The sequence below is a fragment of the Oncorhynchus kisutch genome, linkage group LG12 (assembly GCF_002021735.2).
Source record: "Oncorhynchus kisutch isolate 150728-3 linkage group LG12, Okis_V2, whole genome shotgun sequence".
NCBI classification, from domain to species: Eukaryota; Metazoa; Chordata; class Actinopteri; order Salmoniformes; family Salmonidae; genus Oncorhynchus; species Oncorhynchus kisutch.
In genome coordinates, this window is record NC_034185.2 from 22,860,771 (window position 1) to 22,873,490 (window position 12,720).

Here is a 12,720-nt window from a genome sequence, read left to right on the forward strand (position 1 = left end):
CCATAGGAAAAGGAATCTGGTTGATATCCCTTTAAATGGAGGCAAGGCATCCAATGGAACAGAGAGCTTTCAGGAAAAACAGCACTTCCTGAATGATTGTCCTCAGGTTTTCGCCTGCAATATCAGTTCTGTTATACTCACAGACAATATTTTGACAGTTTTGGAAACTTTACAGTGTTTTCCATCCTAATCTGACAATTATATGCATATTCTACTTTCTGGGCCTGAGAAATAGGCAGTTTCAAATGGGTACGTTTTTTTTGCCAAAAACGAAAATCCTGCCTCCTACACTCAAGAAGTTAACTGACTTGCCTAAGTTCAATAAAGATTAAATAAAAGTGTTTTAAAAAATGGCCAAATCGGTGTCCAAAAATACACATTTCCGATTGTTATGAAAACTTTAAATCGGCCCTAATTAATCAGGCGTTCCGTTTAATCGGTCGATCTCTAATTCCTACCCTGTGTACCGCCTGCCAGCTGCTGCCTGGTGACTCAGCAGGTTGAATACTCCTAATCATGTAACCTTTGTCTCTCTCCTCCCCCTCTGTCTCTCTCTCCATTCCTCTGTATCTCTATCTCTCCATCTCTCTCCTTTGTTTGTTCTCTCTGCAGAATGCTGAGGTCTCTGTCTTTGAAGTGAACATCCGGTTTGTCGGAGGCCTGCTCTCTGCCTATTACCTTTCTGGCAAAGAGGTATGTACCTAACTGTGAAAACTCTGCTGGTGCTGCCCAGAACTACTGCTATAACTCAATGAGATCTGATACATGTCATAAGGAAAAGAGGACATCATTTATTCCATATACAACAGTTTGATAGACACCATGTTAGCGGAGACAATTACATAGAGATAGCTGCCAATAGTTGAAAAGAGTGACGTGAGGCTTCAGAGAATTGTATTGCAGCAATGTTGGAACAGTGTTATTCCAAAGTTTCTGGAAGTTGTACCGTCAAAGAGAGATGAGAGCTTTGCTGCCTGCCAATCTCGTGAGTGCAGGACAGTCCTTCAAGGAGATGTAAAGCTGTGAAATATATCAGGGGTTTAGCCAATCTCGTCTGAGAGGAGATCTGCTAACTCTGGGATTTGTGTGGGACTGCAGTTCTCTCACATGGTCAGGAAACAATCTCTTAGGAACCAAACCCCTTGTCCCATTCAGCTGTTGTGACTCATATCAGATCTCTATTTGTCTTCATGCAGTCAGAGTTTTTAAAATGACTTTTTCTAATGTATGGTTGGAAAATAAGGTCAAGTCATAGATCCCACCAAATAGACTCCTCCAGTTGAATTCCAGCAGACATGAGGACTTTTCCAACCAGAAAATCTATGCTTTTTCTCTCCCCATTTCAAAAGGTTTTTATTGAGCTACTGAACCTTGGTTCCAAGCTAAGTGGCTCTCATAAACAGAACAGCAGTAGCTACACCAAAGTGGGAGAAAGACACTTAGAAGTTCAATGAGCTCAGCAAAAGTATATGAAGAGGCCCAATCTAAAGAGAAGCGTAAAAAGAAGCTGATCTTTGTATCCCCTCTTTTTGTATTCTGTGGATGCTCACTGTGGATGCTCACTGTGGATGCTCACTGTGGATGACTTATTATCAAATATTTATAGAATTACCAAGGCTGGAAACTCATGAGTTCTGAACGGAAATAATTTCTGTCTCTTACACATTTTTGTCTGCAAGAGGTTTTTAATAAAATGGAGAGCATACTGCAATTATTTCCCCCTCACACGCCGCAGAACAGCTTTTTAGGTTATGAAGCCATGCATCATTCTGAAGGATGCTGTTTATCAAATATTGCCAATTATTTCAGAGCAATTATCTAATTTAATATAATTTCCCTCCAATTAAGGTAAAATGGTATGAAATAGGTCCCTCTTGAGGGTTTATGCAAGTCATACTACTGGAGAGTGAGGTTGACAGTAATTCTTTACCTTTTAAGACCAGGCTTCTCCAAATAGCCCTCTGTTGACAGACACCAGAAGCAGCCAGGGTTTTGAGTGTATTAGTTCCCTACAGGAATTCTCAAGAGTTCATTGTGCTTCCCATCATTTTGTTCTGACTGAGAGACATTGGGGGAATGTTTCATCAGTTTACAGCATGCACTGTAAAAAAGCTTGCATATTGGCTTGCTATTGAAATTCCCTGTACTAATGAATATACAAAGAACATGGCAATGTGTTATGTCCAGGACTTGCACACAAAGCTGCATTGTAATGAGACCTCGTATTTTCGCTTCCATTCATATTAATGTGATTTCTGAACTGTAAAATGTAGATGAGAGGAGCTTGAGGAGAGGCAAGTCACACCGTTAAGCACAAGCAGCAATGGCAGTAACAAGGAAGCGTGCTTCACAGAAGCAACTACGATGAACCACCTTTGCTGGTTCTTTTTTTTACAGTTTGGAGAGTGGGGAATATGTAATATGTATTATGTTAAAGTCCTCTCTGTAAGAGCGACTATATCCTGAGACAGAAATCCACAGGACTAAAAGGGCTTACAGTAGGTAGATGTACCAGCTAGTTCATTGCATATTGTTTTCAGATGAGTGATTGCCAGGGGAATGCTAGTACAGTAGTGACGCATCATGCGGTAAGACTATAGGTTCTAGAGGTTTGTGGTTAAAAGCAACGCTTTTTTTTGTTCTTCTTGGATTGGCAAGCCTGTCCCACGCAGTTTTTCATCATAACAATGTGATAAGCGTGTCGTAATGCTGCTTTCTAGTGCTCTGCAGCTTAACCTGGGCTGAACCTAGTCCTGATTTACACAGGGAATAGGGTGTTTGACTTACCACCATAGAAAATAATGTCCTGGTATGCAGAGCATGGAAATAGTGTTATTGACAGACATAACAAGTGTACCAGGTGTGTTTATAGTATTCTCCTTTGTTGTATTCCAACACCTGTACAGTGAGGCTGTGCCACCTCCCAGCAGATTGGATCCATTTCCTCCTCTCTAAAACTGAGCGTACTGAGCTCTGCTCACCCTTTCATCCTCTATGAGAGGCGGACCCATTGATGTGAGTCCAGGGAGCTCCTCCGAGTCCTGCAGGAGAAAGGAGAGGGAGTCAGTTCTGTACGCCCAACCTGCTTTAAGCTGCTTTGAGCAAGACAATGGAGGCCGAGACGCGTGCAGGAAGCCGGGGGGCGGGTGGTAGGGGAGATGGGGCCTGGTAGGCAGCCTCTGAGATCTCTCCCTGGCTTCAGTGACGGCCCCTGCCCCTTTCGCTTGGGTGGAAGTCAAAGTGGGCCGGACCCTTTGATAAAGAATGAATCAGTGAAACTAAACACAGCCCTGCATACTGGTCAGGCCCGTCCCTGTCGGTCAGCCAGCTCTGAGACGACGGATTGGAGAGCTGACCAGACACTTGCTCATCATCATGACGAAGGGATGAGGGAGGAGCCATAAAGAGCCTCCCCTCCTGATGTGCTCATTGCGGCCGTTGTCCGCATACCGCTTAATGTACTGCGAGATCAGTTATACCAGGACCTTCTGGAAAAAAAGCTATTGATGCAGTGGAGTTGTTTACCATTCATAAGTTGTACTGAAGTGAAGGCCATCTGGCCCCCGGTCACCTCTGATTTAGACCATGGCTGTTTTTCTTCCTATGAGTAATGGGGATTAATACAGGGCTGACTTAGACCTGCTGTTATTTACAGCTGTACAGTATTCCATCACCTGGCGTGTTGCTGAATGGGATAGGCTGATCTGTCAGAGCAAAGCACTTAACTCCTCAATGGATCAGATATTGATTTCCGGAGCCATAGGTAATTTTACATAACCGACCGAAGCTATTTGGGAATCAGAAATGAATGGGCTGGATGGACCCCAGAGTTTTAAAAATCCATTCAGAGATTAGGGACAGCACAAACACCTGATTACTGTGACAATCTTATGCTGGGGATATTTTTATTACGTCAATCAGAGTCAGGAGAAGGTTATTGAGGTGTAATCCTCTTCTCTCCCTCCCTCTTACTAGTGAAGCTTACATATACCTCTATACACCATGGGTATTTAGGCTCTAATGGCTGAAGTGAGCACTGAGTACCCCACAATGTGAACATTTTACCATGTCAGTGGGAGGAAGAAATATAATGTAAGACTAAATATTTCAGAGATCTGGGGGAACCAAGTTAAATACCTCTGCGAAACCCGCCTACATTTTTGGGCCTGTCATTAATGGCGGGCGGTGCATTTGGCTGTGCTCTGTCTGAGGCTTTAGAATTTGTTTGGAGATGTGTTGTAGCGAGATGTGTTGTAGCGCCAGCAGTGCTATTTAAACAGTGTGGTTCTCAGTGGGGTGAGAGAGTGGAGGAGCTGCTGTTGAAATAGGCTCATGTCTGTCTGTCTGCCGGTCAATGATACGATCAGGGCCTGGTCTGCAGGGAGTCTGGCTGGGCTTGGCTGGAACACAGACAGCCTTGGCCGTGGAGTCTCTCCCAGACACATGGAAGCTGCTTGTTAGATCTCTCCCTCTCCATTATCGATGCAGTTTAGCCTGGATCTAATATGCTGCCTACCTTTACGATTAAGAAACCTGGAACCAGTTAACAAACCTGCCTCTTTTCTCGCCTTAGCCAAGGATTTAGCTCGTAAGCCGGGCTTCTGCAGTCTTTTTGATCTGTTCTCGGTTCAGTTACATTGTGTGACTAGCAGTAGTCCTGTTTTGACTCTCTGTAATGAGTCATTTTCTACAGCCAGTGGTGTATCCAGGGCCCAATGGCACAAGCTCCACAGGCACTGTGTAAAAAAACACTCTGGTTGGTGGAGTTTAGAAAATTGTATTTCCCCATCAAACACACACGTCAAGGTTTGAGGAATGTCAATGTATTTATCTTTTCTCATGTTTTGTTATTAGTTTTTTTACACCGTTTAGGGTATGGTCCAGCTGAAGATAACAGCCTCCAGTTTGCTGTGTGTGGAGATGATTCATATAAATGGTGGGGTGGGGGGGATACTTCAAAGTGTATAGCCTAGTCTTCAGAGAGTGTTGCATTGTCAAAGGGATAAGCACACAGAAACAGACTCGGTTAGTCACTCCTACTCAGCCACTGAGTTTTAAAATGTACTCCGTCGCTGCTGCACCCTCTCATTCCAGACAGACAGGCGTTTATTTTTGACATAAGAGGGAAAATAAAATCCATTGATTTAATTTCTTTCCAGCTCTTGGTTATACTCTTGTCTGTGTGTCTCCTGGGTTTGTGTGAGTTACATCAGTCCGGAGGAACAAAGCTTCCCAGCAGCTCGAACCCAAGGTCACCTTTGGAGTTTGCCTTTTCCCTCCGTCCGAACACATGGTCTTAGGTTTTCCGCGGGTGACAAGGCCCACTCCTATTTTTAGCCTCCTCCAACAGGCTGTAGGCGAACGCAAGCAAGCGTGGCCAGGAACACAGCTAGCTACCATATTGGGCTGGCATGAAACCGCACCGCACTCCTGTAGGCTCCACTCCACAGCCGCTCTCTTCTTAAGCCTGTTTCCTCTGTCATCAAGTAGCTAATCCTGTTTATGGTTGTGAAACAAGAAAACATGCATTTTTCACTACACCTGCCACATCCTGTATTCTCTCTTGTCAGTGTTGGGGTTAGTCAAGCTGAAAACACAGTCAGCCATTGTGATTTTGTTATACAACTGTGATCTTTACTTCATTTGCACACACTGTACACAGATGTTTCTATTGTGTTATTGACAGTACGTTTGTTTATGTGTAACTCTGTTGTTTTTGTCGCACTGCTTTGCTTTATCTTGGCCATCTTCGCAGTTGTAAATGAGAACTTGTTCTCAACTGGCCTACCTGGTGAAATAAAGGTGAAATCAAAACAACTATAGGATCGAAACATAGTGTTGCCAACTCTTTGAGCACAGTCAGGGAAACTAGATGAGTACTCAAAGGCCATCTTTTGGCTAGGATGTACAAAGTCATGAACATTTCAGTCGAGGCAATATCTTTCCCACTGTAGGACTACTTCTCTCCCCACTGAAATGCTAATGCAGTCTGAATGCAATCTCTGTTTCTCAGAATGTCATGAAAGTTTTAGTAACAGACAGACAGTTTGTGCGTGTACATTTGTTTTCTAGAGCCTATCTGACGAGATGAGAGAAGCCCTCCTTATTACGAGCGAACAAATCAGTGAATCATTTCACACTAGCAATTTTCAAGTGACTGACTGTCACAAGATCACAAGGATTGTTTGCTCTGTGTACATTCCTGTATTTACAGGTAAATCACGACTCATTAGCAAACAGTGGGCTGAAGGCTCGTTACCACTGTTTATTGCTGTTTTGGCTGGTATGATTATAAAGTGCATCTTCCCTGTTTACGGCAGGCAGAGGGTCGCGACATGGAGGATATTAATCCTAGCCCAGGGTCCACAGCCGCTTGTATCTGTTACAGGACACCCGCTTTTACAGTAAACAATCTGTTTACTCTCATCCCTAATTAAGCCACAACATTCATGAGAGAGCGCGCGAATAATGATCTGGTTAGTGATGGATGGGCCAGGGTTTTAGAGTGCCATCTTGGATAGGATATGTTTAGCCTTTTGGAGTTGGTGACTGACAATGTTTTGAACCGAAATAAAGTCGTAGCTTGGAGGGTAAGCACTGCACTGTCACTCAGTCCTCTCCTCTGGCTTCTTGCCTCAGAGAAGGGTGTCTGTTTGCCTTTGTTTTCCTCTACTTTCCTTTCTGTTCTGTTATCCGGAGCTCCTCTTTACTCTGAAGTGAGAGTTGATTTCTAGCATTGTTAATAGATCTTCTCTCTGACCTGAAGGACTTTGTTACTGTAGAACACACTGCACACTACTCTTTGGAGAGACAACACAAGCCTACATGGGGAACATGTTGTGTGATATGCTTCTAATATGCCAAGATAGGAGCAGCTGTATATAAAATAGAATGATTAAACACTATTAAAAGACATGAGTAATGGATCATGTGTTCTTTGCGGTAATGAAGATTGCTTGTTTGATACTTGTTTGCACTAATGAGAATAGCTCTGTTGCAGCTTGTCCTGTGGGGCGCAATGCCCCTTTCTACCCCTACGAACATGACAGTCAAACTTACATTTGCCATATGTGACTATGCATCTCAATGAACGTACATCCCCTGCTGGGATGCCTGGAGGTTCCTTGCAATCTGTTGGAACGGCACTCAAGGTGGCACTAATGAATATCTTCATTGGAACCAATGAAACTTTCCACTGGGAAGGTTTTTTACCATGAGGCATCACACAACAGAACAACCACCATATGGATATGACATCATTTAGAACCCACCACACTATGAAGGTGGGTTTTGCGTTATGTTCTGTGCTTACCTGACAATAACTCCCGGAATGGTGTGTCCCATTTGTGTAGTAATCTCACACCTGGTAGATCTCGGCAGACTTAGTTGAACACTCAGGGATCATAAGTTGTGCTGTATCGGAGTGAGAGAGTAGAAATACAAAGCACTACATTTGTCTACCGTTGATAACCATAACCCCCCCATATGTTCCTGTCCATTGGAGTGTGAGCATAGCTGGGGGTTGAATCAAGGTGCACTCATTACTCCTGCTCACATTTTACCTCCATGCTTAACATGACATTTTTATATGCTATGGGGTATGATGACCCTGCAAGAAATGGCTGCATCATTGCCATTTGAATAGGACAGTTTTGCCCTCGGTGTGTGGAGTCATTTGGCCTTGCTGCCTGCTGTGCTGGCAGTGACACTGCCTGGCCTTAAAACCGTTTTAACTTCCTGGCCTTTTCTCTCCGATACTCTATTCCTCCTGTCTGTCTACTCTGGCTCCCTCTTCTCTCCCTAGGAGATGTGCTGCCTGCCTGGTGCCCACCTGCGTGGTCTGCCAGTCAGGGAGATTGGATTGGAGATTGGATCTAGACTGCGGTCGCAGCATTCATCTTTCCACTAGAAAGAGTTTTACACAAGCCTCATTAGATGAGCTCTTTTTAGTTTCCAGTTGTTCTGGGTCCTGTGGTTCAACGCCCACCCCCTACACCTACGTGTCTCTCAAACTGATCTCTCCACACACACACACACACGGAATGTCCGACTGCTGTCCTCCTGAATGTCAAAAAGAAAAACAATCTAAGTGAATCTTGCTGTCACCAAATTCCTTCAGCATGTCACCCTCCGTGTGCAGTGAGCTCGCTGTAGCCAAACATTGCGCCCCAGCCTACGCCTCCTCAGGTGTATGAAATGGTACAATGACATCCCCCGTTTACACATTCTGTTATGTATTCAGAGCCATAGACTGTCCCTGGCACCTGAAGCTTCCCTGTGTCTTACTGGGTTTTATGAAATATGCCATCAGGATAACAGTCGAGAGGCTGAGACAGATAAGTGAGGGCCTCTCTAGAAGCCAGTCTCTCCCTCATGTTCTCTAAAGAGACTCATCCATCTAAGCACGTATCTTGCACCCCCCTTTAAGTACTGTCAGTTCTGTCCTGTCTGGGCAGGGCACAGAGCTGAGGAGAATAGCAGAGCAGTGAGGCTGTGTCTGAACTGTGAAGTGATCGACTTAACCAGTAACCTTGTCCAGGACAGGGAATGTAGGAGCTCTGAGTTTCAACCAGAACTCGATAGCAGGTCCATGTGTTAACTCGGCCAGTCAGCTGTGGCAGTCTCTAATGAGGCGATTTGAAGCATCGTGGCTCCCTTCTGGAGAAAGTCGAAATAGAGAGGCTTAGAGTGTCAGAGCCTTTACTCAAATCCATAGACTAGTCAAACGTATTTTCTCATTGTTAGAAGTGAGAGGGGACCCAATGGAGTGGTTTTTCATCCAACATTTTCTTGACATGACTGTTATCTGCCTTTATAGCCCCGCTGTTCCACAAGCTCAATTCACCACAAGTCCCATAAACACTCTAAATCCGGATGAGTCCTGTATGCTGATGTGCTGTGTTCAAGCACATAGTGTTAAGTCGCCTTGCTGTGCATTTAATCACAGATAACTTTTACTGCCTGTAGTTCACTGAGCTCAGATCATATCCGGTTTCCACTAAACATTTTACAAAAACACATTTACTTGAAGAACTTTGCATCTGCGCTGGTCTTGAAGTAAATGTGTTTTTGAAAAATGTTCAGTGTAAACCGGATATGAGCTGAGAGACTACAGGTTTTCCTTGTGCTTAGAGTTGTATGGTTTGCTTAACTTTGCGATCATTGGTTTTTGTTTGGCATACATTATTTTTTTAATTTTACCCCCTTTTTCTCCCCAATTTCATGGTATCCAATTGTTAGTAGTTACTATCTTGTCTCATTGCTACAACTCCCGTACAGGCTCGGGAGAGACGAAGGACGAAAGCCTTGCGTCCATCGAAACACAACCCAACCAAGCCGCACTGCTTCTTAACACAGCACGCATCCAACCCGGAAGCCAGCTGCACCAATGTGTCGGAGGAAACACAGTGGACCTGGCAACCTGGTTAGCGTGCACTGCGCCCGGCCCGCCACAGGAGTCACTCGTGCGTGATGAGACAAGGATATCCCTACCGGCCAAACCCTCCCTAACCCGGACGACGCTAGGCCGATTGTGCATTGCACCATGGACCTCCCGGTCGCGGCCGGCTGCGACAGAGCCTGGGCTCGAACCCAGTCTCTGGTGTCACAGCTATGGCATACATTTTAAATTGAAAATGTTTCAGCATCATTCTGTTCCCGTGGAATTGCCCATAAGTTTGACCTTGTGAAGGCAATTGTCGTACTGACAGTTTCTCTTTAATACCTGCGATACAGGAAGATTTCTCTATAATTAAAGACTTGGTACCAGATCATAATGATGGGATGAATTAATAGGAATTGCCCATATTCAAAGTGGCTTCTTGCGAGCTGTTGTTGAAGGTTAAGTGACAGTGAAGAGGTTTGACGTGGAGAGCACAGGGCAGATGAAGAGGTTTGACGTGGAGAGCACAGGGCAGATGAAGTGGTTTGACGTGGAGAGCACAGGGCAGATGAAGTAGTTTGACGTGGAGAGCACAGGGCAGATGAAGTGGTTTGACGTGGAGAGCACAGGGCAGATGAAGTGGTTTGACGTGGAGAGCACAGGGCAGATGAAGTGGTTTGACGTGGAGAGCACAGGGCAGATGAAGAGGTTTGACGTGGAGAGCACAGGGCAGATGAAGTGGTTTGACGTGGAGAGCACAGGGCAGATGAAGTGGTTTGACGTGGAGAGCACAGGGCAGATGAAGTGGTTTGACGTGGAGAGCACAGGGCAGATGAAGAGGTTTGACGTGGAGAGCACAGGGCAGATGAAGAGGTTTGACGTGGAGAGCACAGGGCAGATGAAGTGGTTTGACGTGGAGAGCACAGGGCAGATGAAGTAGTTTGACGTAGAGAGCACAGGGCAGATGAAGTGGTTTGACGTGGAGAGCACAGGGCAGATGAAGAGGTTTGACGTGGAGAGCACAGGGCAGATGAAGTAGTTTGACGTGGAGAGCACAGGGCAGATGAAGTGGTTTGACGTGGAGAGCACAGGGCAGATGAAGTAGTTTGACGTGGAGAGCACAGGGCAGATGAAGTAGTTTGACGTGGAGAGCACAGGGCAGATGAAGTGGTTTGACGTGGAGAGCACAGGGCAGATTAGCAGATTGTAGATCATATTTGATGAGACGAGCACGTTACAGCCACAGCCTCTTGTTACAGCCAGGGAGAGGATGAAAAAACAAAACTGTCAGGACGGAGCTTAGCGCTCGATAATGGCTTTCCATTGAAGTCGAGCAGGTAATAATGAACACGGTTGCGACATGTGGAAGGCAGCTTGACTCCAACCCCAAATATTGATCTCACTATCTCCTCTCCTGGGCTTATTAGGCTGTGTCTGTCTGAGTGGCTCCAACTGAAACCTCCCTCTTTAGGAGATGAAACAGGTGCTTATGAAGTGTTCATTACTCCACACTACCAAATAATTAGCGAAAGGGAAAGAGATGGCTCCGCTTTATTGAGCATCGGATATTATTACATGAGCTGCTGTTAGTCAGGAGACGTCATCTGTTATTATGACCAATGATATGCCAAAGTTCTCTGAGGAGAAATTATAAAGGCTATAATCATTATTGTGGGATAACACTTTCTATGAGCCGCTGGTGATTAAAGCATTATTCATTTATTTCCTCTTGTCACCACATGATGCATGGGATGATATGATAACTATTCATAACAGCTCATGGCTCCTTAAACCAGCCTTTCTTAATGTATCAAGGCTAGAAATCCTTCATCAAGCTTTGCACACAGGTCATATTGACTAAAGGATTACTACTTGCCATAAGCATTCATAACAGCTCAAAGTTCCTTGGAATAGGCCTAGCCTATACCTAGATGCATGCTTTAATCAAGGAGTATGCCCAAGTGGTAGATATTAAGGAAGTATTGTCGCTGGTTCTCATTCCAAGTTGTTTTATTAAACACCTCTAAGAGGTCTCTCCCCTCCTCTCCCTGGAGGACCGTCCATCAAGCCCAATGACCTCTGTAGAACATTAATGAGTTCTCATCATGATAAGGGCAACATTTACATTAGCAGATTATACTGTACATTTACATGTGGCTTCTATTTGACTGTAATGAGACATTTTGGGACACAGCCAAATTCTACAAGCCATATGAATGACCCAGTTACTGTACGTGTGTCTGCTGCCGTGGACCCCTCATAGTCTAGAGTGTAATATGTTTTCCGACACCGGTGCTGTATTCCGTCTTCTTTGGGCTGTGCCACACTGTATTGTTATGGTGCTCCAGCAGTGTTAACGGTAATGCCAGGCAACAGGATCAGGTCCTGGAGCCAGGGAGGAGATGAGGGAGGATAGAAACTCATTTCAGGCTGTCGCCTCGCGCCTCGATGGGGTTCAGGACACCCAGGCTCCACTTCACATATCACAGGCACCAGCAACACTTTCCACTGAGCCGATTAGTTTGGGGAAAGGGGATTAAGAAGGATATCTTCAAGTTTAGCAGTATGTTTAGTAATATGCTTTATTGGTAGGAAAAAAGAGAGGGATAAAAAGTTTGTTTTCTTGCTCCCCCTGCAAACCCAATTTTCTCCCTTAACAAAATGTTATTTACCTCACATGCTGGAATAAGCCTCTCCAGAGTGTTATTCCCTAGCTATAACCTGTAAGCCAGTGACATCGTTTCTCCTCACCTTGTATGTGTGGAGGTATGGTATGTACATAAGTCTGCCACAGCTGTTTCTGGTCAGTGTAAATGTTATGATGACCTTTGCTTTGAGGAGTCACGGTGGGATTACTCTGCTGTTTGTTCAGATGTTATTGTAGGTTTCTCCAGTGCATTCGTCAATTCACATGGAGGCTTTGCACCATGTTATCTCCTAAGTGTCAGAAATACTATTATTATTATTACATTTACCGCAGATGGGTTAAGGGTTTAAACATGTTCCACGGTCGGGGTGCATCCTCCACCCTCCTGTCTCTCTGGTTTTGTTTGCTGTGGTTGGATGGGTGAAGTCTACAGCCCACACCCACTCAGAACACAAGCCCTCCATGGTGTTGATGGCTAAAGGAACATTTGAGTGAGGCTGAGCTCCCTGACCAGAGGCTGCACACTGAAGTGGAAGTGGAGTTAAACAAGGATGTGGGTGTGAGGCCCGACACGCTCAGCAGGTGTCTGATTAGATATCTGCGTTTACGGATGCGACCAGCCACAGATTCACATCACTCCCAGCTGGGGGGCATTTCATCCAGTCTGCAGGCGACCATTTTCAATTCACAC

General features: G+C 45.0%; 1 protein-coding gene across 1 annotated transcript in view; it reads left to right on the top strand.

Annotated features, from left to right (window-relative positions):
* The window catches only part of LOC109900720 (mannosyl-oligosaccharide 1,2-alpha-mannosidase IA-like), a 172,992-nt gene that overhangs the window by 82,892 nt on the left and 77,380 nt on the right, over positions 1-12,720 (top strand). Inside the window, exon 4 of the mRNA XM_020496488.2 lies at positions 613-693. Within this exon, the coding sequence (XP_020352077.1) occupies positions 613-693 (81 nt within the window). The remainder of the gene's footprint in view (positions 1-612; positions 694-12,720) is intronic.